Source organism: Dasypus novemcinctus, chromosome 27, assembly GCF_030445035.2.
Source record: "Dasypus novemcinctus isolate mDasNov1 chromosome 27, mDasNov1.1.hap2, whole genome shotgun sequence".
NCBI lineage: Eukaryota > Metazoa > Chordata > Mammalia > Cingulata > Dasypodidae > Dasypus > Dasypus novemcinctus.
In genome coordinates this window covers 16,209,622-16,235,186 of record NC_080699.1, presented here as the reverse complement: position 1 = coordinate 16,235,186, position 25,565 = coordinate 16,209,622, and the positions used below count along the sequence as shown (strand labels likewise).

Genomic DNA, 25,565 nt, shown 5'->3' with positions numbered 1-25,565 from the left:
AAGTCACTAGATACAAAACAACGACATACTCCCTCTTAGGGTATGAACACTTATTCTTGGTTTTTAATTTCACTTTTCATATGAAATAATTCTGGCCCCCAAACTTCTACCAATTCTCATTACCTGCTTGTCCTGCAGATGAGCTCAGTGCTATTTTAATCATAATGTTATTCGCCAGGCAAGCCCTGGAACTAGAGGGAAAGAGAATGCTTTTATTATCTGTGCTGCTGGCTGTAGGAAGTCCATTTCTTCACAAAACAAAAACGAACCACAATAAGAAAAATGAATTTTTTAATTTGTTTTCCTCAGTGGCAGAATTACATAGCTGTGTTTCATATGGAGCTCCAGTGGGGCTAACATACTGCTTTTGGAGTTGTGAAAATTCCAGTACAGAAACACACAGTGTGGACAAAGGATAAGTAAGTTCCTATCCATTTATCAGATGGTTGCTCTAAACATATTCTTTGCCTTACTTTTACTGTAAGAAAGGCCTGAAGAATCAAAATGGAAATCTCATTATCAGAATACAATTACTTTAAATGTTTGAAAGAGAAAAAACCTAAAAGGAAAAGGTAAAACCAGAAACCTGGTACACTTGCAAAGCTATGTCTCTGCAGAAGTTTGAACGTTTGTGGGTATTTGTTATTAGGTAGGAAATTTACAATTTCAGAAGACAAAAGGAAATCCCAAACTGATTTTTAAAATAAAAACAAACCATTGCTCTGCAATGTCTTTTCCCCTTGGGACACAAGCTGCTTTAGGAAAGGGGTGAGAGGTTTTCACGACGGCACTCACCTGAAATACCTACACAGCAAGGGCACTTCTGGAACACGGCCTGCACGGTGGACGCTGCAAGTTATGTGTACGACTGGATGGTTTTCCACCGACACATGGTCAAAACCTTAAATTGTTTTAAAATCTGAAATGTGAAACATTGAAACCTGAGGGGAAAAGCCCCTTCTAATACATTACGGTATTAATGTAACAGAAGTAATAAGCAGGTAAACAGGCAACATGAAAGAAAAAAATAATCATTTCAAACAATAAATACTATTAAAAGCCACACCGTTGTATTCCAGTTTTTTAAAAGAGTGTAACTACTGATGTGGAGGGCAATGTTCAAAACCATTTAATGTTCTTATGGAAATGTTGCCGTAACACAGTTTAGAAAGCGCCGTGAGTGAACATGCTCAGCAGTGTTTACTTTCAATGAATTTAAAATTACACGTGATCATATTTAGAATAACATTCACCAAGGGTAGTCCGAAAGTGCCTAAAATATCTACACTGAAGATTTGGACTGAGAAAGCAAAGGATACACTTTGTTTCTTATAAAGAGAGTCACAATACAACAAATACACTCACATTATAGCTAAAATCATACTAATCACAACTTTTAATCCTACAGAATAAAGCTGCAGTATGTAAAATTACAATATATTTATCTTCCTCAAAGCCATTTTTAAAGAATGGCAGTCTTTAAAATATTTTGTGGCAAATGAAGTATATGATAATTTTCAAAATACAATAGAATGTTTGGTCCATGAGGCCATTAAAAGACAAAGAGTAGGTAATGGATTCCTATTAGAAATGCAAAGTTCATGAACAATTTCAATACTTACTATAACATCTTTTTACAGAATACTTTTTTTGGTGGTTAAACGCAGGGAATATTTTGAATAAATAATAAATAATGGTGTGACCAGGTTAAAAAACACACAAATGTATTAACATGCTTCAGTATGACTCTCAGCAATCTTCTTTTGATGGTCATTGATAAGTATCAGATTCTGTTTTAGTGAAAACTGATGCACAATTTTTTTTTATTAACATATATCTAGATTTACTGTTTAATATGCCTGCTTTTGTTTTTGTTTCTCCTTCTAGGGAAGGGATCAGCAAACTATGGCCCACAGGCGAAATGTGGCCTGCTGTCTGTTTTTGTAAATAAACTTTTATTGAACACAGCCATGCCCATTTGTTTACATATTGTCTACAGTTTTGCTTTTCAGGCAGAGTTGAGGAGTTTCTAGAGAACAGATGATTCTCATATATTGAAATAGCTACTATGTTATTCCTCACAGAAAAAGTTTGCCAACCCTTGCTCTGTGATCTATAAGGACGTGTTTCTTTACTTTTATTAATACTTTGCTTTCTCTTATTCTGATGAATGTATGCAATCCATCTTTTTTTTTTTTCCTTCATTTTATTTGTTGTATATACCTTGGGAGCTTAACTTAAAAGCCAAGCTTTCATCTGTAATATATTTGGAACAGAAGCATTAGCTCTGTCCATAACTGTTTCGCTTCAGGTCATTCAAGGATTTCTCCAGGAGTTAGATGATCGGAACATCGTAACAAGGATGTAACACAATGACAGAAGGGTCAGAAGACTGTGTGTCTTATTTTAGCTTGAATAAGGAAGTGGATATGTGTTAGCAAAAAGAATTGAAAACCAATGATACTGTAAACACCATTAAATCAGGGAAAAACAGCTTCAGAGTTTTTAACACACACACACACATCCTGAGCCACCCTCCCACCTATCACAAACAGCTATAATATACCAATGTATATTTGTTTTATAAATATATTAATGTCTATATACATATTCATACATCCATAAAAGACGTTAAATAATATTTGTATAATCGATACTACTTTAAGTTTTTAAAACATTACACATTCTATTAAAATTGTCAATGTAATTCTTTAAAAATACCAGAAGTAAAAGGAGTGAAGAGCTGCTTCCCATTCAAGTGGTTCTAAATCTTATCCTTGGTCATCCACACCTCAGAGAAACAGTTTTACCAGGGGAAAGTTAGCTATCCAACGCAACCCCCAGTTTTTTTAATACTTCATAACAAATATGCATGTATGTATAGATAAATAAAACACTCTTTTCAATTATATTATATTTTCTCATAAGTGAATTTTCATAAAAACACAAAGCTCAATTATCTACCAGTACCAAACATTTTATACTGGTGTGCATTTCTTTCGAATGTTTAGGTCAACAACAAATCTATCAGATACAGAGATCATAAAAACGAGACTAAAAACGTATGTGTTCCATGCAAGAAAGGAGGAATACTAAGGGCCAGAATTTGGCCATTTGGGTACTATTCTCTCTGCACTAAGGCACAGAGACAACGGACTGGCCAATTACTGAGTAAGGTACGGTCAACCGTCAGTTATCCAGGGGCAGAATATTCTAGTCTGAATCCTCTTTCTTCTATCAGTTGACCACTTCTGGCAATTTGTACTACTTACTAAACACACTTCTCTCTGGTTACTTATTAGCAAGTTTGGTAAACTATTCGATTAGGGAGAAAGTTTTGGCAGAAATGAAGGTTTGGGGTCAGCTGTGGATTTAATTTTCAAGATGGACTCCTTTTACTAATTGCTTTGGCTAATTACGAATTTGCTGTACTTCAAATTTGCCAACTCTCTCATTCTTAGACTCTGGAAGCAATGTTGGTAATTTAAAACAAAGGGACAAACTGTCCTCTTGACATAAGAAGGCTGCTATTTTGCAACTCGCAATTCGTTATTAGTGAAGGATTTCAGTATGGGTAGGTCAGAGATCATTGCTTCAGTACAGGTGGTGGCTGGCTACATTATTTTTCCATAGTTTAACATCAACGAAGAAATAATAGTCAATCATCTAAGGCCAGATTAAAAGTGTGATATACATTTCGCCTAAGACCTCACTGAAATAAATTCAGTAAAGGTTGGCAGAACCTTCAAAGAATTAAAACTCTAAGAATGAGGAAAATGAAGCAAAACCTGTACACATAATTTAAAAGTGTGATTTCGTACTAAAAAAAGAGTCCTAAATATGACTAAAATAATAGCTACTACACTTCTGTAACCCTATTTTTGGCACTGGTGTAGCCTCTACATTTAAACTTGTTCTACAGAGAGTGACTGACGAAATCAAGGAGAACGATTTTCACAAGTGAGTAGGGTTGCGCTCAGACAGACACCACTCGGAATGGCTCGTGTGGCATCCCCTGCATCATTTCTCGGTACAGATGAGTGCCGCACTCACCTCAAAAAACAACAGCAATAATTGTGTAGAACACCACTTTCCTGAATTAAGTTTGCTGAACACGGTTCAGATTATTGGATATGTCAATATGCATAATGCCTTTTAGAAGCATTTACTGTATACCCAAATTCTACTTCATGCAACACACAGTGTTACATAAGTAGTGAAAATGCTATCCTAGTCAAAGGTGCTTGGACATTATTTTCAGGCAGCATTTTACCTTTATTTTAAGTTAAGTTCACACTAGATAAATTTTAGGAGGAAAAAAAATGCCAATAAATTTATTTAATACTTGAATATATTATATAAAACTAAGACAGACACTTTTATTTACCTAAATTGTTACTTTTATTTTCTACTCTATTCTAGACCTCAATTTTACTTTAAAAATTTGTATTTAAATAAGGGATAAAATGTTGCCCAAAAGTCTAATCATAGTTACACATTTGTGTTTTAACTAGAGCTACAAATCAAAATAGTTCTTATAGTTAAAAAGATACAATTTGTATCAACAGTAAAAGGTACTTTCTGGTTTTTCAGGGCTTTCTTTGCAACTGCAGCCAAGCAGAACAATTGGAAGAACCAGGCATCTAGGCAGACTACAGAAAGAGATCTGAATGATTCTGTTACACTAAGTAAAATTCAAAAACTGGAGGCGACCATCCAAGTTACATCCATCACACAACTGTCTGCCGTTGATTGTGAAATCTATCTTTTAACCAACAGAAATGTATTTGCATCTAGCAAAACCCATGACTTTGAAACCAGAAATATCCCTTACTAATACCAGAACAGACTTTAGTCTGTATCTAAAACTACACTATTTGTGGCAAGAATGTGGCCTTAATAATATAATAGGCCCAAAAAAACTACCTTCAGGAAAATGGAAAATATACAGTATCTTACAAAAATGTTAAGTTACCATTTACAACTCCTCCATCACCATTTCCATAGTGCAGTTATCAATAAACGTTGCATATCCTCAACTCATAAAACCACCTCAGGCCAGCCTTGATAAATAGCAGGAAAGCTTTTAAATACAAAAGTTGCATTGAGAATAATTAGATTCATTAAAAACAGGCAAGTACTGCAAAAGGGTTATTTTATCCAGTATTTTGTGCCCCAAAACAAAAAAGACAGACACATTAAAAATACAGGTTCGTGGAAATCTAGGAATTCAATTCCATTTCTACTGTCTAGAAGCACACAATAGCTGGATAACAAAGCTCTAAACTGTGACAGTTACGGCTTTTGCCTTAGTCATTAAAAAAACGGAAACCTTTTTCCCATTGATTGCATCTGCTTTCCTTTAAATCGACCATATTAAATTAACAAATTACTTAGAAAAAAATCCAAACAAAAATAAAACAATGAAAAGTGCCATATTGTAAAATCAGTCTAACATATACTGTTACCCATTTCAACATAAACTGGTAACTTACACTTGGTTTAAAATATAAAGTCAGTGCTATAGTATAACTTTGTTTCTATAAATAATGACTCTAGCACAAAGAAGCCCACTTTCCCCAAATAAAAAATAACTTAAAAAGCTTAAAAAGATTCTAATTAAGCTTTGCTTGAAAAAATAGTTGGCTAGGTCTAGTCAAATGTTCAACATTCTGAAGGTGTAATTGCTTGCGATTGATAGACAAACACCAAGTTAATAAAACATGAAACAAGGATAAAAAGTGCTGCATATAAACCCCTGATGCACCAAAGATTAATATCAAAGATCACAGATACATCTATTAAATCTAGCTGGAAAAACTTCCAGCCAAGGATATAGCTTTAAAAAGGAAAGGTTAAAAAACAAAACAAAACAAAAAGTTTGAAAGTAAAGCAATCCTGTGATACTTCCATCATGTGGGGCTGTACATACAAGATTCCATGATACAGTATTTCACATAAATGGATACTTTTTAACCTCCTTGCTGAGAAGGAGATCACATGTGCTATTGTAGCAAACCTCCCTCAGCATTTGAGCTGAACGAAAAACTACTAAACACCACAAAGATGCATCAGCTTTCAATAACCCAGCTGTGATTTCTCCACTAAGATGGCTGCGGCCAGCTGCTGGGCATCGGTCATGTGAGGATTCCTTTTCATGACAATTCTCACGAGGTCGGGGGGGAAGATGTTGCACAGGTTGACGTACACCTTCTCTCGGTTGTCCTGGTACCGGGGCGGGTCGGGCGCGCCGCAGTAGGGCATCCGCCAGGCCGGCTCCTGCTGCTCAGGGAGGCTCTGGAAGGTGAACTGCTCGTAGCACGGCTGGGTGGAGCTGTCGGGCAGGGAGTAGGTCTGCCGGTAGCTGTACGCGTCGACGCCGTAGCTCTGCCGGTCCCAGCTGCCCAGCCCTTCCTGGCGGGAGTAAGGCTTTCTCTGTCTTGAAGGAGAGCTGTCGTAGAGCCGAGAGTCAGACACGCTGTCGATCCTCGTGGCCACCAGGGACCTGCCGAGGTGCGGTGCCTTCGCGTGCGCGGAACTGGGCGGGGAGGGGTAGTCGCTGGGGCAGCTGGAGCGCGCGCCCACCGCCGGGTGCTGCAGGTGCACGGCCAGGTGCGGGAGAGGAGGCTTGTGATGGAACTTTGGTTCGTCGTGACTGTAACTCTGCACTCTGGCTAAGGAGTCGTGGAAGTTCTGCAGGAAGGGCTGGGAATTAAGGCGGCTGTGAGGGTGCAGGTGCTGACACTTGAGGTTCTCTTCTAGTTGGGGGTCAGGAGAACTGACATAGGGCCGGTCGTTGTACCCCACGTAAGAGTCGCTGCTGCCACAGCTCATGCTCCCTTCGCTGCTGCAGTCGGAAGCGACGGAACTTATCCTGTAATCTGTGTCCAAGGAGAAACGCCGCTCAGGGCTCCGCGGGCCCGAGAGGCTCAGATTTGAATATGCATTCAACATGGAATAATACCCAATGTCGACAGGCGAGTCACATTTTGGATACTGTTCGTAAGGCATTGGCGTTCCATGGTTTTTGGTTGCCATCATCATTGAAGGATATTGTCCCTGTGGTCTTTGATCCTGAGGTGGGAAGTGAACTCCAGAGGGAAGGCCATTGCTTAAAGATGTAGTGCTTTGGGGTTTTGCAGTAGAAGTGGCCGGAATACTAACTAAGGAAGGTACAGACCTGGTTTCCAGTTTGTTTTTGGTGGGAAGCTTTTCCTCTAGGTCTTGGTAGACTTGAGTCCTTATGCTTGGATCCGATTGCCTCTTTGGAGCCCCTCGTTTGACATCAGAAGTGCTATCAGCCTTGGTTGTACAAGGCACACTGTTGCTTTTCACCAGTCCTCCTTCATTTGAGGTTTTGGCTGCTGTATTTCTAGACATGGCCCGGAGTTCATCAGCCACTGACCGCTGAGGCTGACTGCCCCTTTCGGGATGGTAATATTTGCACTTGTGTCCATAGGTACACTTCTTTCCTATGAAGAGCAACATTAATTAGGCAAAGGAGCACTCTACCAGATCCTGAAAATTCAGTTTGGCACTACTGGGAGACGCACTAAGTGTTCCTTTATTCCTTATCCTTGAGAAAGACCACCCTTCAGTCGTCTCGCTTCCTTACTCTCATGAGCAGTAAGGAAGTTGGTCAAACGGTAAACAATCTCTTCCAGAATTTTTGGCTAAAACCCCACTGCCTCCGACTCACACCTGCCTCTTTCCTTCCAGCAGGACTTTACAATCAGGCAGGGAGTTCTGTTTTGAAGAGGAACGTGCCCTGCTGGAATGTGACCCCATGCTCATCTGAACTGACCCTGGATGTAAGCACCCCCAATTTTTACGCACCTGAAAACTAACTTCACATAGAATTAACTGAGGTTTTGGAACCATACTTCAGTTCAGGGAAATCCATTTGTACTGAAGCCGGCTAGGTAAAATAATCCCTTTTCATGGCTAAGAAATTTTCTTAAATTTCATCACAATCAAAAGAACCACATACTATGCCATCCAAAATTTAAAATGTTTATTCTTATTAACAAAAGTTTAACAAGGTATTTGGTTCTAAAAGGCATATATTAAATAATCATAAAGAGAGTTACCATATGGACAAGGCTGCTTTTTGTGTTCAGGAACAATTGGTTTCTTCCTCAGAAAATTATCCAGGCTTGGGCCATGTCTGCCAAGGGGATCATCGGGGGGCATGAATCTGTCACAGATTTAATAAAAAATTATAATGAGTTAGGAGGATGGATGATCATCAAACTCTAAACAGAAAGAGTACAAAGACTTATTCACTCTAAGACATATACTTTTAAAATTTTAATCCAAGTATTTTGATTCAACATTAACAGGGTAAAAAAGAAATACAGTAAATGACATTTAAAACCAAAACATTTAAGATGAACTTGTGTTTGTTTTAATTCAAATTTTGAGTCCAATAGAGTCTAATTAATTCCTCCTTCCTCTCTGTCTTGGGATTTTGTCACGATTCTGGAAAACCATTATAATGACATTTTAGGAGAGCTTTGAAAAGTCACCTGTGCAGTAGCTGGAGAGGAAGGGGCAGCTGAGGAAGAGAAAGTAACCGGCAGACCAAAAACTCACAAAAGTGTCAGATACTTTAGACACAGTATTTCATTTCATCCTAATAATCCCATGAAATACTATTAGGTCCCTTTTAAAGATTAATAAGCTTTTCTAATGTAGGCCAAATGAATCAAGTACTTTTTATCTCAGGTCACATGGCATGGTCAAGATTCAAATATGTCTGACTCCAAAGTCTATTCTCTCCCCATTATACTAAGGAGCTGCTGCGGCTGCTTTTTAAAAACAGTTTTACTGATATACCATGCAAACCATCCAAAGCAATCAACAGCTTTCAGTATAATCACAGTGTTGTACATTCATCACCACAAAATATTTTAGAACAATTTCATTACTCCAAAAAGAAAAGCTCCATTAAGGTGCTTCTTAGCAGAGATTAAAAAAAAGGAGTCTTAAGAAAACAAATGTATTTTGTTTGGACTGATTATCCAGTGGAAGCAAGAAGAATTTGTGGCATGCTTAATGAACAGCATTTATGAATGAAGAGTTCTAATACTAATTATGTGACTGAACTTGAAATAAATCAAGTAAATTACTATAAGATTAGAATAATGTATAAACTCTTATAGGAGTGCCAACATGAATAAGCAATAACTTAGTAAGCACAGTGTTTAATATTATATAACAATATGGCAACATCAAAAGTTAAAAGTTAAAAAATAGAAAACAAATTCACTCAATCCCACAATCCTAATACAACAATTTCCCACCTCTGTGGGGCATTTTAGCCATTTTCCATATATATATATATATATAATTTTACATGGCTTTAATCAAACATAATTTTATGCTTTGTCTTAATATATCTTTTTCCATGTTTCTTAACAGATTTCACAATAATTCCAAATTGCTATATAATATTCAAATAGGCGATGGATCACAATTGAACTGATCACTGTACATTTAAGTTTGCCTTTGATTGTTCACAATTATAAATAATTCAGTAATGAACATCCCTAGTCTTTCTTTTTTCCCTATTACATATTCTCAGAAATGGGATTATAAGGTTGATAGGTCACAAATATTTTTAAGGCTTCTGATAAACCATGCAGCGAGTAAAATGGATATTCAGTTGTATATCAGTTTCCCTGCATTTTTACCACAAGTCATATGCAAAAATATTTTTGTGAATTAAATGGGTGAAAAATAGAATCTTTGTAGATTTAATTTGCATTTTTTTGATTAGAAACAGGTAAACATTTTCCTACATATTTATACTTCTCATGGGATATGCATGTTCATGTCACTTGGCTGTTTACCACCTTGCAGACTCTGATTATGAAGAGTCTTATACTGGAATAACTTTTTAAAAGAAATCCTATGTTTAGTAAGCTACTGATGCTCTAAGAAGAGTTGCAAAGGCATCTTGGTAGTTCAATATATTAATGTGCTCAAAATCTGCCAATGCTGAAGATGGGAATTCTCCCTCTGTCAGTTTTACAAGGCACCTGGTGTCTTGGAAAGCCTGCTCTTCCTTGGGGGCCTGGTCAGTGTGTTGAAAGGAAGGGCAAGGCCTCCTGAGGCTTGACTCTGCACTTTTTCCAACTGCCTCTGAGGATCAGTGGAGAAATCAATTGGTCAGAGGTAAAAAGAGAGGGAGTCTGTAGCAGCTGCCAGAGACAGTTCTAATGTTTGGGAAGCAGTATTACTGGTAAGTACATGGTTTCACTTACTTGTCATTGACAAATGAATACATTAATAATCGCTCATCTATGAACTTCTTCCATTCTGGTTTTTCATTAGCCAGATCCCTGTAGTTATCATTGGATACAATGATGCCATCTGACTCAAAAGCCAGCTTCACGATGAACCTGTCATCATAGCACACCACTCGCCTCCCCTGGACACGACGAGATGGCGTGAACACCAGGATTTTCTCCTTCTCTAGTTTACGTAAAATTTCTTGATCTGAAATAATAATAAGGATAAACCCAGAAATTACTGTTAACATTTTGGAATGTTTCCTTCTAGTTATGTTCTGTGTATTTTTTTTCTTCTTTCCCTTGTTGATACAGGTATGAGATGCATATGTACACACACAATAAAATCTTCCTTTTATGTAAAAAAGCACTTCCTCAGATCATTAAAAGTTCCAATGCATATTCTAGTATATTGATGTATCCTACTTTATTGAACCATTCTTATGATGAATGTACAGTTTGTTTGCATATTTTTCTATTATAAATAATGCTGCACTGAATGTTTTTGGACATAAATCTTTGCCTGCATCTCTGACTGTTTTCCTAGGAAGTACTCCTAGTCTAGGAACTAGGAGATGTAAAAGTATTAACATTTTAAAGCCAAACTGCTTTGGAGAAAGGTTGTAACAATTTACATTTCCACAGCAGTGCACCTTCCTTAAGGCACTTAGCATTGATACTTTTTTAACCTCTGCTAAATTGATGAGTGAAAATCAGCGATTGTTTTAGTTTGTATTTTCTTTAATTACTAATGAGGTTTAACATTTTTTCTTCTTATTCAGCACTTGTATTTCTTCTGTGATGTTTGTTTATGACATTCTTTACTGGGGAGAGCCTTATCCAGTGTCTTGTTCTATTGGTTGACTCCTACCTACCTCTCCTACTTCGTATTTTTACAGAACTAGGTAGGGTCTGATCCCTTGGACACAGCCATTGCTTACTAATCTAGTCCTTTATTAGCTTAACAATGATTTAATAATTGTAGAGAGAGAGAATGCTTTAATATTTGATAGGCCAATTCTCTCTTCTCCCAGTACTCTTCTCTAGCTGTTCTTGCTTCTATCTTTCCAGATGATTCAGAATAATTTTGTCAATTATTTAAGAAAAAAAGAAAAGAAAAAGGAGTACAGAATTTGGTCCATATACACATCTTTATAATAGTTTTCCCATTCAGGTTCAAGGTATATCATCTCTCTTTATTATTATTTTTTTAAAAAAATTGAGGTGAAATTCACATAACATAAAATTAACCATTTTAAAGTGAACAGTTTAGAAGTGTTTTTAAATACATTCACACTGTTATACAACCACCACCTCTGTCTAGGCTCAAATCTCCATCTTTATAAAAAACTTTATATTTTGAAATAATTTTGAACTTACAGATAGTTGTAAAAATAGTACAAACTCCATACAGAAGTCCAACATAACCCCACCTCCAGATCCACCAATTTTAACATTTTGCTGCCTTTACGGCATCATTCTATCCACCTGTCCCTCTGTTTCTCTACCTACCTACCTGGCTTCTGAACATTTGAGAGCAGGTTGTACACATCCTAATAAGGATATGCACTTATTTAATCACCTTAAAGGCAGTTATCAAGTTCAAGGAATTTAACACAGGTATAAAAGTAGGCATACTACATTCCAATTTTTTCTTATGTTCCAATAATGTCTTTCTGAGCCTTTTCTCCTCCATGCTCAGATCCCATCCAGGATCATGCATTGCATTTAATTGTCATTATCTCTTTAGTTTCTCTCTCTTAAATTCTGCAAACATTTACACAACCTAAACCTTCCCATCCCATCCCCTCCAAGCACACCAGTCAGCGGGATTACCCACCTCACAGGGCCGCACTCCCCTCACCACGTCCCTTGCTAGAGCTTTCCCTGCATCCAAGCAGAAATCCCACAGGCATTCTGCACTAACTCCCATGGCCCCAGCTTGCTTGCTCGTTGCTAAAGCTGCTGTGGGGCACAGAGCCCTGAAGCTTCTCATTCTGCCACTCTGATCTCGAGCAAGGCAGAGTTTCCTTTGGTGTCTCCATTGCTGTTTTTTTTTTAAAAAATATATGGAGTTTTTCACACTGATTCCCAACAGTTTTGTTAATGTTGAAGGCAGGAGAGGGGTAAGAAGGATTGGATGCTTATTAAAATGGTAAACAATAATGAACAGCTATGAGGACATTTTTGTCTGAAACTTACACACTTAAACATTACAATATGATGCAAAATGGGATGGAGTCATTTACTTTTGCTTCATATGGACAGCCCACCCCAAAGTTTTGCAGGTCTTTTCTGATCTGCAGTAATTAGAATTTGACATTCACTTAGTCTAATTTCATATAGCAGATGAGAAAACTGAGGCCAAAAAGATTTAGTATCTTGCTCAAAATCCTATGGCTTAAGTAAATGTCAAAGCTAGAATTTGAATCTATTCCTCCTGACTCCTAGAATATCTCTAAAGAGCAGAGTTTTATGAAATTTGAAGTGAAAATTTAAGGTCCTTCCCAGTAACTAGTGTTCCTTGGAAACTCTGTAACCCCTGACAGTGCCAGATATCTGACCAGGCATTAAATGGAAGCTGAGAAAAAACTGCTCACCGAGCTTACCTGTAATGAGAGCATCAGGTCGGGATTGCTCTTTTCTCCAAGCAGGAACAAAAACTGTGATATCTTTGTGGCCTCTGTCCAAAAACCAGTCTACTGCCAATTTTATTCCTCGGCAGGAAAACACTTCTTTGTTTCCATGGCTGAAAAATTATTTTAGCACACTTAAAACAACGCCTAATTCAATTCAATTAATTCAAGTTCGTAAACGAAATGATTACACAATTATGACAGTAATAGGAGATTCGCAATTTAAGATGGAGTTGCACAGAGTTCAGAAAAACATTCAGCAACTTAGGAGTTGAAAGTCAAAATCTGTGAGGAAAAAATTGCAATGAATATTTTGTGGAGAATAAAAAAAACAAGTCTTAAAATGTAAAGTTGTAAAGGTTAACTACTCAGAAAGTTAAAAGTTTATTTTTATTTTTAAAAAAAATCTGGATAGGGAAAAAAGAAAGGGACTTTAACCATGACAAGAAGAATTTCAGTCAAACGTAAAAAAGAAGTTGCACAGAAGAAAAAATTTAAAAACAGTGGAATGGAACACTAATGAGTTTCTAAAAACTGTTCCTTCTCAAGAATTCTTCTGCCTATAGTCCAATCTAATGATTAAGGAACGCACATATTTTATCAGGTAAACAATATACTGCATATTCACTAGAAGAGCAGAACGAGTTCACAATGCTTAATTCTCATACAAGAAACACTTGCCATATCTCAATGAAAAGACACCTGGTTTCTGTTCAACTCTATTGTGTTGGACAAGGGCTAATAATGACAAAAGGGCTTTCAAAATGAGATTAGCATCTTAGTGCCTAAGAGAAAACACCCAACTCAAAGAGTACACAATCATTCAATAAGTATTTATCTACCACAGGACTCTGATTGTATACTTTAATAAACAAAAAATAACACTCAATCCAATGTTTCTAAAGAAAAGTCTCCTGTTTTGAATCCAGCAATTATGTGTCTTTTTCAATTGGAGCCCTAATGGTTTCATTTTCTCATCTAAAATGGACATAGACATTCTTTACTTGTTGAGGCTCAAAGAGCTGAATGAGATAATACATATACATGTTTTGGTAACTTTCAGCACACTCAAACAGTACACATAGTAGTATATTGTTCCGGTCGTCCCTTGGGAAGCACGAGAACCATCTAACATAGGCTAAACTTATCTTTAGGACAAAACAGAAGTAGACCGACTTGCTTTGCAGATGTTGACAGCTACAGATGCAAGCCACAGTGCCTGTTCGCAGTTCGGCTGGCCTGTTCTAATTGTCCAGGGGAATATTAAAGGTGGATTCAGATTCACTGAAAGTTAGGATGGGATAGGGGAAGTGAGAGTTTGCGCTCTCATTTCTGAATAGCCTGGTTAGTGCCCCAGCAAAAGCTACAAAGTGCTGTTAGGGTTTATGGAAAATACCTCGATTTAATCAGTCTTCCGCCAAACTGGAAAATCATGGTATCCTCATCACTTGGATCTGAAACTACTCCTCATAGGTAAAAACGGCTACCTTGGTGTAATGGCTGAGGAGCAGCTGACTGCAGAAAGCTAGCGGGGGTTAAAGGGAAGCTGTATAACCCAATGGCCTCATTTCTGGCACATGCTGACTATCTCAAAGCAAGAAATATATGTGTCATGCCATATCCTTTATATGTTTTTATAGTCCTGCATGTAGAGGTTTAAAGAAGCAAATAAACTGAACCCCTGGTCTTGGGTGAACAAAGGTCCCTGAACATAGAATTTGTAATATCCATGAATACAAAACTCAACTTGCGAAAAATCTGACTATATTATTTTATGTTAATGTTTTAGAACCTAGGTATATTATATTTTGTTAATTACCAATGACATTTGGCTTACTGAGACAAGTAACTGTTTTTGGCTTTTAAGAGAGGCCCGTATAACATTTTCTTCCTGATGATTTCAATTGGGAAGGGGAATTGTCACACCTTACTCACTCTAGAAATAGCAGATAATGTCTTCTAGTTAAAGAACCTCCATAAAGTGTGTGTAAAGAGCAGATCATTTGCAATCATGGCATAAAGGCACCATAGACCCCAGACAGAATATTGTACCAGGCCATGAAGCTGGTGCTCGACCACTGAGCCACACTGGCTCCCCTGAGTAGGCTTTTCTCCTTTGTTTTGCTTGTTGTTTGTTTTTGGGTTTTTTTGTAGGAGGCATTGGGACTGAACCCAGGACACCTCCCATGTAGGAAGTGGGCGCTCAACTGTTTGAGCCACATCCGCTCCCTTTCCTCTCTTCTTATGCAAGGGAAAGGGAATATAGAAGAGAAAGAATGGCCTTATGCTATGAAAGACATCACGGCTGGCTTAAATTAGCCATACTGATATTTTTCCATTTGGCCAGTGACTGAGTTAAGAGTTGATTCTCCAAGACATAAGAAATCTGCTGGGGTGTGGTTTCCAAATAAAAAGTCAAAGTCTCATGAGGAGGGAATAAAACACGGAAACCTGACACGTGGTGAAAGGTAAATAGAAACACAGAAGGAGCACGGCTCTTGAGCAGATGGTCCACATGCACGGTCACCGCTGACCGCAGCGGCTTTACTTATCACTGTGGTTGTTATGTTGGCTTAGTCCTTGACTTGTTTCCTTCACTGGTCACTGTGGTTCTGCATTAGCTGAGTGATTCAGAACCATGTCCCCGTGTCCCTCTTCATAGCTGGTGAGCTCAAGGACTTCTCAGGCCCACGCCCGTTCCCTAATGACAGTTCCAAACACTACCAGGAACTTGAATTTATACATCAACAATCAGTATAAACTAACTCAAATCCTTAATCTGAATATATATACAACCAATCACATCACTATCCCTGCCTCCTTTTGTTTAATGCCATAAACACCCACACGCTTCCAATTTGGGAGACTGATCTGAGTTTACGCTCCTGTCTCCTTACAACTGCCATGAAATAAACTCTTTCTCGAAATCCTACGCGCATTGGGCAGTGAGCCTGCCCACGAATGTGATAATTTGGCGCCCAACGTGGGACTGTTTGGCCGGCGGCCTTGTGGCCCTGTGGGACAGAATTTTCCAGTCACCAACTCTGATAGCCCCCTAGACCAGTTAATCTAGAGCAGTGGTTCTTAATCAGGGGTCACAAGCTTGAAAGGAAATCCAAAAAAACATTCTTGTGGGGATGTCTTGTGTGGGTGTGATATATTTATTATTTAATAAATACACAGTGTGGTGTGGACTGGAAGGGGTCCGCGGCTTTTACCTGACTGGCAAAGGGGTCCGTGGAACAAAAAAGGTTCAGAATCCCTGTCCTAGAGGCTTGGAGCTGGAGCCTCTCTTGCAGACCCTGCAGTGTGGTTTCATTTTGAGAGGTGAAAACGGTTTCAGGAACAGGTGTCTTTTGGGTGAGTAACTTTGATTTATGCCTACTCTTCTGCCAAAGCCTGTTTGGTTCTCTGTGGTTCTTTGGGAGTAAAACCCTTTTGTTGGGGAATAATAATTGGTTGGGGGTCACATTCTTCTGTCAAAATTAAGGAGCAAAGATTTGGTAATTGGCTGGGGGCTGAACAGCTGTGTCGACATTTTGCCAGTTTTGGTTCGGTTATTGGGTAAAGACCCCGAAGCTTACAAGACCTAGTCCCTGAGCACCCCCCTGGGTCTCCAGCTGTGGTTTTGGCCTTGTTTAGCAGTTTATAGCATACTTAGAAGATGTTCAGTAGCACACTGCATTCCAGTTCCACTTTCCCAGAGTACTAAGTTCCCGCCACAGCGAAGAATCGAGCCAGAGCTGCCGTGTACCTCTCAGACATCCCTCTGGGTCGCTCTGAACTGCTGGGGTCCCTCTGAACGGCTGGCTTAACTTAACTTAATAAACAAACCTCTACGCACCAGGGTTCAGGGCACTAGCACTTATTATTACTGTAAACAACCTGGACTTTTGAAAACAGACTTCCTAAAGCCTCCTGAAAACAGCATCCCCCCACACCCCATGCTTTGTCCTCTAAGAGAGCAAAGTCAATATAACTGCAAGGGCTGCCCTGGGGAACAGCAGAGACTTTTCTAATTGTCCGCATCACATCTTTAAGCTAAACAGATCTGATAATTGGACACAAACATGAGGGCATATGAGCTCTAATAATAAATACTAAGCCAACTCTCTTATCTCGCTTCTATTTTCCACGGCCTAATAGTATGCTTTTGAGGTTGTTTATAATTTTAGGATATACGGAAACAGGTTTTTAACCTCCAATGGGAAAAAATAAAACAAACAATTCTTGCATTAAGAAATGACTTGATACTACATATTATCAAAGTTTTAGCTACAATTAAAATTCCTGGTCATTCTTAGGCAAATACTAATGAAAACACTGATAACCATGAGGCAAATACAGCTGCAAAAAATAAAAATAAAAAATGCAGCAACAAATTCTAGTCCTATTCCTGTTCCTATAACTTTTGAACCAAACGATTCTATTGACAATATTAAAAAGAACAATAATAATTAAAAAAACACCGAGGGAGTGGGTGTAGCTCAGTGGTTGAGCACCTATTTCTGATGTACGAGGTCCCAGGTTCAAAAAAACCAACCAACCACACAACGTGGCTGCTTTTGTAAGCCTGCAATTAAATCATGGCTTGGCCCTAATAGCAAACCGGCCATTCCTACTTGCCTCTAGGAAATTGTTTCAGAAATTAGTTATAATATATCTAACTGAAATACTGATAAAATGATAAACTGAGGAAAGCAGTATTTCTGGAAACCGTCCCCTAAAATAGCTATGTCTTCTGAGCTATCAACGTCAAGTACAATACAAGCATACCATTTTATTCTACTTGGGTATATTCTTCCTGAATTTATACAAGTTTATTGATCAAATAAGCTGTATTGCATCTACTAAATATTTTAAAGGAGAAAAATGTTATGTTTGCATTTAATCAAATTAAGCCATTATTCTGACAAATTTTATTTTGCCAGTCATTATGTTTTGCAAGACGTTTTCTTGAAGATATTTTCCAAATCATTTTAGTAACTTAAGTATGTAAGGTATTCAGGTGTGCTTTTATTAAGGAAAAAGAGAGTAATTTTGCCCTAAAATAAAATGACTAGTTATTGCAGAATGAGAAAGAAAAATGTAGGGCAAAATTTGCATAGATATATAAAGTTGCAGAAGGTTCACAGAAAAGAAAATTATTTCTTATAGTCAAAGTTGAGTAAGATTTGACAGGTCTGTCTATAATATTTTTAAGAGGCTTAGTATCAAATAATACACTGATGCAAAACTAAAACTTAGTTTTCTCTCTGATAAAGTAACGTTTTCTTAATTATTGGTCAGTTTTAGTAAAAGGCTATAAAGATGTTTTCTGAATAACCAATATAAAAAGCACATAGTCGGTATTTCATGAGAATAACGAATAACTTCTTGTACTTTATATTAACTTTATCATGTCCTTGGTTGTTTAAGGAGAGAAATATTCTATGTCATTTCAGAATAATATCCTCATTGAAGTTTACATTAACCTTACCATTATTTATTATTTTGGAAGACAAGTCTTCTCACTTTTAAAGGAACTAAGTCTTTGTCTTACAAGCATATTAACTCCTATTTTACTATTGCATTGCCACTTTGGTTAAATAAGGAACAAAATAATGTTTCACAATAACCCACTTTCCTGTTTAACATAATGTTCAGACCTGACAGCTTTTAACGTTTTCCCTTCCCTAAATCAAACCCATTTGGATATCTTTTTATTTCAAACTGTAGCCAAGGATTTGTTTTTCCACTTGGTAAACAGAGAGGTGCTAGGCATAGTTAAGTTCATTAGTATGAGTTGCACAAGAAGAGTTATAAAAATTAAAAGGAATTTTCTAACCTTTTGTTAATTGAATTTGTATGGATAAAATGTTCATATAAATATTCAAAGATTGTATAAAACTCCTAGAAACTTAACGCTGTTCTCACTGTCCACGATCTATCCTGATATTGATCTGCATATTAGACAACCAACAGTGTAATGTTGGTCATGGTTTTAGTCATTCTCAGAAAAATGTTACATGTCACAGAAACAATCAGATTTCCTTATTGGCTATATTGTTTTACTCTAATGCTTCTCTAAAAGTATATGCAGTCAGTTATAGGTCAGAGCTTCATCTTCAACAAAAAGGAACTTCAAAAAAGAATCAAAGCAAGTGTATAAATTATGCTCTACCCGTTAATTAACATAGCCCTACTAAAAATGGAAAGGATGAGGGAAATGGACTTGCCCAGTGGTTAGGGCGTCCGTCTACCACATGGGAGGTCCGCGGTTCAAACCCCGGGCCTCCTTGACCCGTGTGGAGCTGGCCATGCGCAGTGCTGATGCGCGCAAGGAGTGCCGTGCCACGCAGGGGTGTCCCCACATAGGGGACCCCACAGGCAAGGAATGCACCCCGTAAGGAGATCCGCCCAGTGCAAAAGAAAGTGCAGCCTGCCCAGGAATGGCACCACACACATGGAGAGCTGACACAGCAAGATGACACAACAAAAAGAGACACAGATTCCCGTGCCGCTGACAACCACAGAAGCGGACAAAAAAAACAAGACGCAGCAAAATAGACATAGAGAACAGACAAGCGGAGTGGGGGGGTGGGAGGGGAGAGAAATAAATAAATATATAAATCTTTAAAAAAAAATAAAAATAAAAATGGAAAAGATGAGATCTTGGTATTCTGTATAGGTTAATATAATATCCTGAAGCTTTTCAGAGAGTTTGGGCATAAAATAAAACAATCATTTGTAAGGTGCCTTAAGGGACTGGGGAAGGAACGCATGGCACTACTAAACTTCCCCACCTGCCAAAGCCCTGCTATTCTCTCAAGCAATGCGGGCTCCTGATTTACTGAAACTGTAATGAAAAAACTTTGCAATATCTAAATCTAAAATCCACACCCTCTGGGAAATATAAATCATCCACATCTAGACTTATAACAGGGAGATGTATAAAAATAAACTTGGAAACATGTAACCCTTGTTTCATAAAAGGAAATATGCTAATGAGTCAAGCCCTCAATCTTGAGGCTTGCACTTATAAAACATTTCTTTTGTAATGACAAGACTAAGCCTGATTATAATTTAATACATAAGAGTTGCCCCCTGAAAATCCCCTTGTTGCTCAAACGTGGCCTCTCTAAGAAAAACTCTGTACACAAACTCACTGTCTCCCCCACTACGTGAGGTGTGACTCCAAGGGATGCAGCTCCCTGGCGCTGAGGGACTAACACCAAATATTGATCAGCAATGATTTTGGAGAAAGAGCTTTATCAAAAGGGGGAAAAGGCACTGGCCATTTTGTCCAATGCCTGTTCTTGCAAGATTGTTAATAAAATTCTTTTCTCCTTCAAAATACAAAAAACAAAAAACAAAAACAAAAGGGGGAAATATTAAAAGGAATAAAACAAAATAAAGTTTCTATGGCTAGGAGACTTCAAATGGAGTCGGGGAATCATTCCAGAGGTTGCTCTTATGCAGGTCTCAGCCAGACATTGCAAAGAGCCACACTACGCAAAGCCCCAAAAGAACACATGGACACCATAAACTAGCCACGTAGCTACATGACAGCCACACCCTGTGCTCTATCTGGGAATCTATGAAAAGCTACTTCCCCAATATGACATGGTTATAGTCACTTATCAATCTCCTAATCATAATCCTTCCGTTTCCTTTATTTAGACTTAGAATTTTCAATTTACTTGTTATTTTTCAAAGACTTAAAGCCTCCTCATTATTCCTATGCCAGTTGAGCCCTGAAGCCCAGGGGTACCAGTTTCTCCAAGAACAATCAGGAACTCACAAATTCCCTCAACTGCAAGCAAAACAACGTCATTCCTCTGCCCACAATATCTACATCCTTCCTCAGCCTAAAGCAGCCAGAGCAGTCATCGTCCCACATCCTCGAGATTGAGGAATGAACAAAAATACGGGGGGATTTTAACCACTGACTGCAGCGATTTTACTTATACTTGTAGACGTTATTTTTGCTCATTCCTTTCCTTGTAGTTTCCTTCACTTGTAATCGTTATTCTGTGTTAGTTAAATGATTTGTAACAGTGTTCCCATGCCCCTCCTTTACAACCAGTTAGCTCAAGGACTTCTCAGGTCCATGCTTGCTCCTTACCAACAGCGGCTGAAAGACACAACCAAATAATATAATTTAAAACTTTAATTTGAAAGTACACACCACCAATCAGTATAAGCTAACTTGAATCCTTAATTTGAATATATATACAACCAATGTTATCCCCACCTCTCTTTATTTAATTCCATTGAAACCCTAAGCATTTCCAACGGGGTGACTGATCTGAGTTTACACTCCTGTCTCCTTACTGGCTGTGTGTAATAAACTCTTTTATCAAAATCCTGGTGTCACAGTATTAACTTCTATGCACTGGGCAGCGAGCCCACCCACTTACGCCATAACACATTTTCTAATGTCTTCTTATTGAGAAAAAGTAACCCCCTATTTGTTTAGGCAACAATAGCCACGTTTCCTGTTATTTGCAGCTGACCTCATTCTTAACTGTCACATTAAGTAAACCATAAACCAAAATAAAATTGACACAGCTCTATTAATAGAAGAAAAAATACATTTTAAGATAAAACACTATTAGGCATAAAAGTTATGTGATAGCAAAATAGGAACAATTCAAAAGGAAACTATAATAATTCTAAACTCAGTTTCCAAATGAGCAATGCAAAAGATGACAGGATTCCTAGAAGGCATTAACAAATTCACAATCAGACTAACTGCCAGATGAAACAAAAAAATTGGTAAGGATATAGAAGACTGAAACAATCAATTATAAGTTCGATCGAATGGACACATGCGAAACCCTGCAGCTAATTAGAGAAGAGAGAATCTTTTCAAGAACACATGAAGATATATATTTTTATTACATTATAGCTTTAAGATCCTTATTCAAAAATTAGTCTTGCTATACAACAGAAAAAGCAACTTAAAATTTTAACTTAAAACAACAAAAAAAAAATCCCATTGGTAATAGCAACAGAAGTTGAAAAAATCACAGAGAACTTTATGGAGAAAAGGGAAATTGAGAACCTGGATTAAAGGACATAGAAGACAACCTAAGTGAAAGGAACACTACGTCATTTTCATGGATAGTAAATCTGTAAAGATGGCAACTGTTCTCAAATTAATCTATAAGTTCACTTCAGTTCCAATCAAAATCTTTAGGTGTTTTTTCTGAAGCATTTTCTTTAATTTGAAATAAAGTTATTAAAAAAAACATATATATACATGTATACATACATGTATGTGAGTGTGTATGAATAACAAAGGTAGAATTACAAATCAATGGGAAAAGATGGACTACTCAACAAATGGATTGGAAAAACTAAAATTGAAATCCTATCTCACGCCATACACAAAATTCTAGCTAAATCAAAAATTTAAATATGAAAGGAAATATTGTAAATTTTTTAGAATTATAGAAGATATTCACATCAGATAGGGAAATACTTCTCAAACAAGACACAACAACAAGGAAAAGGAAAAGACTGATAAATTTGATTGCACACAAACTTATTCTGCAAGACTCTATAAACAAAATAAAAATGCCATAGACTCAGGGAAGATATTTGAAACATATAGGACCAACCAAAAAGTTAGTCCTCAGGATATATACAGAGCTCTTCTATATCAAGAAGGGTAACTAGGTTTTTGTTTTCTTTAAGGTGAAGGATTTGAAGTCAATTCACAGAAGAGGAACCACAAATGACCAATAAGCATATGAAAAGATGCTCAATAGTAGAAAAATGCAAATTAAAGTCAAAATGAGACACTACTTCACACTCACCATATTGGGAAAAATAAAGTCTGCAAACACCAGATGTTTCTAAGGATGTGTGAAAGTAAGAATTTATACATTACAGGTGGGAGTGTAAATGGACGTAACTACTTGAGAGCAATTTGGCAATACTTTATAAAGTTGAAGGCTTGCTTCCTCTAACACAGCAATTCCACATCCAGGTTTAATAAAACCCCCAAGGTACCACAGTAAACAACTGGCCTCTATCCTATGCCTGGGCTTAGTTCTAACAGGGAAACGGGCAGATTTTCTTATCTTCCACAGGAAGAGGGAAAGGCAGACAACTTGGGATAAGGAGGCTGGAGTCCCTGAGTCTCCAATACTTTCCCAGCCACTTTTCCCCTGATGAGGCCAAAGAAGCGAATGAACGCTAACCAGGAAGTCCGTGGAATGGCTCCTGTTGTCTTGGAATGCCGATAGCCGCCAAAACTCAGAATCATTCCCAGTAACGTTTAAGGCAGAGCAGACAACTATCAGGTGGCTCCAAATTACAGATGGAATTTGGGTAACTGGAAGACTGAATTTAATCTAACCTTATGAGGCACGTTGAAGGATCATATGCACTAGAAACACTGTAAGAAGGAACTGTAGGAGGCGATAAAGAATTATGAAACAGAGGATGCCAGGGTAAACACGATTTAACTATTGGTGCAAATTAATTATGTGGTGATTGTTCACTAAAAGGACATTTAACAACTTTAGGTTTAATTCCATAGAAATAGGGGCGATAATTCACTATAGTTTTGCAGCCATTTCTGAGCTTACCATCATGCATTTAGGGTTTTTTTCCTCCTCAATAATAAAATTAGCTAAATCTATATTTATGAATCGGCATGTGTCTTTGGACTCAGCCCCACATCCCCATCTCCAGTTTGGTAAAGAGGATGGTATCTCTCAAGCGAGTCCTAAGCTGGGTGAATTGGTTGAAGGATTTGTGGCCACCTTTGATTAGGAAGGAGACCCTGACTCTCTATTAAGTCTTCCTTCAACTACTTTGGCTTAATGGGATTGAGTCCCCAGGAAAATTTCCAAACCCTCATTGCGAATTTTTAGTTACTATTGGGCAAAATGGGCAACTCTGGCTCCAAGATTCTGTGGCAGATTGGTGAATCTGAAAAGATGATGTTTTTGAACTAATCCATTCCTGTGGGTGTGGGGTCCTTTTGAATGGACCAGGTCAGTGAGGCGTGACTCAGGATGGGTATCTGCCTTCCTAATGGAGCATTATAGAAATAGGACACACAGAGAGACGGAAGCCGCCATATGGATCCTGCCATGCGAGAGAGAGGCTGAGGGAGGTTCCAGAGGCTGACACAGGCCCTGGAGTCTAGAATCAGCAGAGCACAAAGGCACAGAGAGAGGTCCCCGAGGGGCTGGGCCCATGGGGCAGCTCAGGCTGAGTAGCAGAGCTGAGCCATATGCCTGAGGGCCCACAGCTAAACTTGGGAAGAAAGTGGAGCAGCCAAGGCTGAGAGAGGAGGCCCAGAAAGAGGCAATCCTCATGCCTGGTCTTCCACAGCTGGGTTCTGGGAGACAGTGAGGCTGGAAGGGAAGGCGGGAGCCTTAGCCGAGATGGCTACCATCTTGCTTCACCACAGGGCAGGATGCCAGGATCACCAGTAGCTGACTTCGGTGAGAAAGCCTCTCTGAGGTTGCCTTGATTTGGACATTTCACAGGCTCTGAACTGTAAGCTTTTCTCCCAAATAAAGTTCCCATTGTAACAGTCAATCCACTTCTGATACTTTGCTTCGGCAGCCCTGTGGAAAACTAGGACAGGTCCCATCGGATTTGCCACTGGCTCTGATGGGAGAAAAATACAGGAAGCCCAGGATGCTGCCAGCAGGTCTCTTAGGCTTATTTTACACTGTCATGTTTAGAATAGGTATACTTAGGAAAATCCTGTTTTGCAATGGCCAGAGAAAAGTTTAAGGTAGACAAATTGGTGCATTTACAGAGATTTTTAGAAAAACTCCACTTAAAACTAACAGATTATTGGTCTCTCTGGATCTCAGGAAATAAATGAAAGAATGAATTGGACAGACATAAAGAATGATTAAGAAAATGGAGAAAGAGATTAAGACACTGAATCGCCAGGTGCTCAATCTTTCTCTGCTGTTTGCTCTACTGCTCCCTCTACTTTCCTTTACTCTTCTGTGCTTCAATCTGGGATCTAGAAGAGGGGGTGATGACCTCTTGGATGGATGGTTCCCATGATTATAGGACTTGGGGATAACTTCTGTCTGGGAGGTGGAGAAGTGCCAGTCTTATGTGAATGTCCTATTATGGGTCCCACCTCCAAGATTCCCCTTAAACTGGAAGTTGGTGGAGTAGGAAGCTCCAGGAATTGGTTCCTCCACCAGAACAGGCAGGAAGAGTGACCATGAGGTACAGCGGTGCTCAGACAGGTATTCACCAAATGCATTGAATGTCTCATGATGATGGAGGAGGTTGTTGTTATAGGGGTCGAGTTGGGTAAGGGGGGTGGGGGATATATGGGGACCTCATATTTTTTTAATGTAACATTAAAAAAATAAATAAAGACAAAAAAAAAAAACAAAAAAAACAAAAACGCCAGAGTCAAGGAGAACACTTCCCAGCATGTTCCCAGTCTCCAGAGAAGAGCTGGGGAAAGCGGGGAGTAAATTATGGTAAATACCAGTAAACTGCTCTTCCCATGTGAGGTTACTGTCGTCCAGCTCCCACTCTTGTAGCAGTGAAGTCCAGTCCCTGGCAGAGTTCGGTGGTGCCAAAGGGATAATAAAATCCACTTCTCACGATCCAGGGCGGGGAGGGGGACAGCAGTGGAGGCATGAGT

At 38.4% G+C, this 25,565-nt stretch overlaps 1 protein-coding gene across 5 annotated transcripts in view; it reads right to left on the bottom strand.

Annotated features, from left to right (window-relative positions):
* Positions 1–274: 274 nt before the first annotated feature.
* The window catches only part of ZC3H12C (zinc finger CCCH-type containing 12C), a 79,810-nt gene continuing 54,519 nt past the window's right edge, over positions 275–25,565 (bottom strand). For all 5 annotated transcript variants that reach the window (XM_071212320.1, XM_058289402.1, XM_058289401.2 and 2 more), the window contains exons 3-6: positions 12,905–13,044; positions 10,269–10,503; positions 8,091–8,197; positions 275–7,472 (exon numbers count right to left, since the gene is read on the bottom strand). In XM_071212320.1, the coding sequence (XP_071068421.1) occupies positions 6,079–7,472; positions 8,091–8,197; positions 10,269–10,503; positions 12,905–13,044 (1,876 nt within the window). In that variant the 3' untranslated portion in view covers positions 275–6,078. The remainder of the gene's footprint in view (positions 7,473–8,090; positions 8,198–10,268; positions 10,504–12,904; positions 13,045–25,565) is intronic.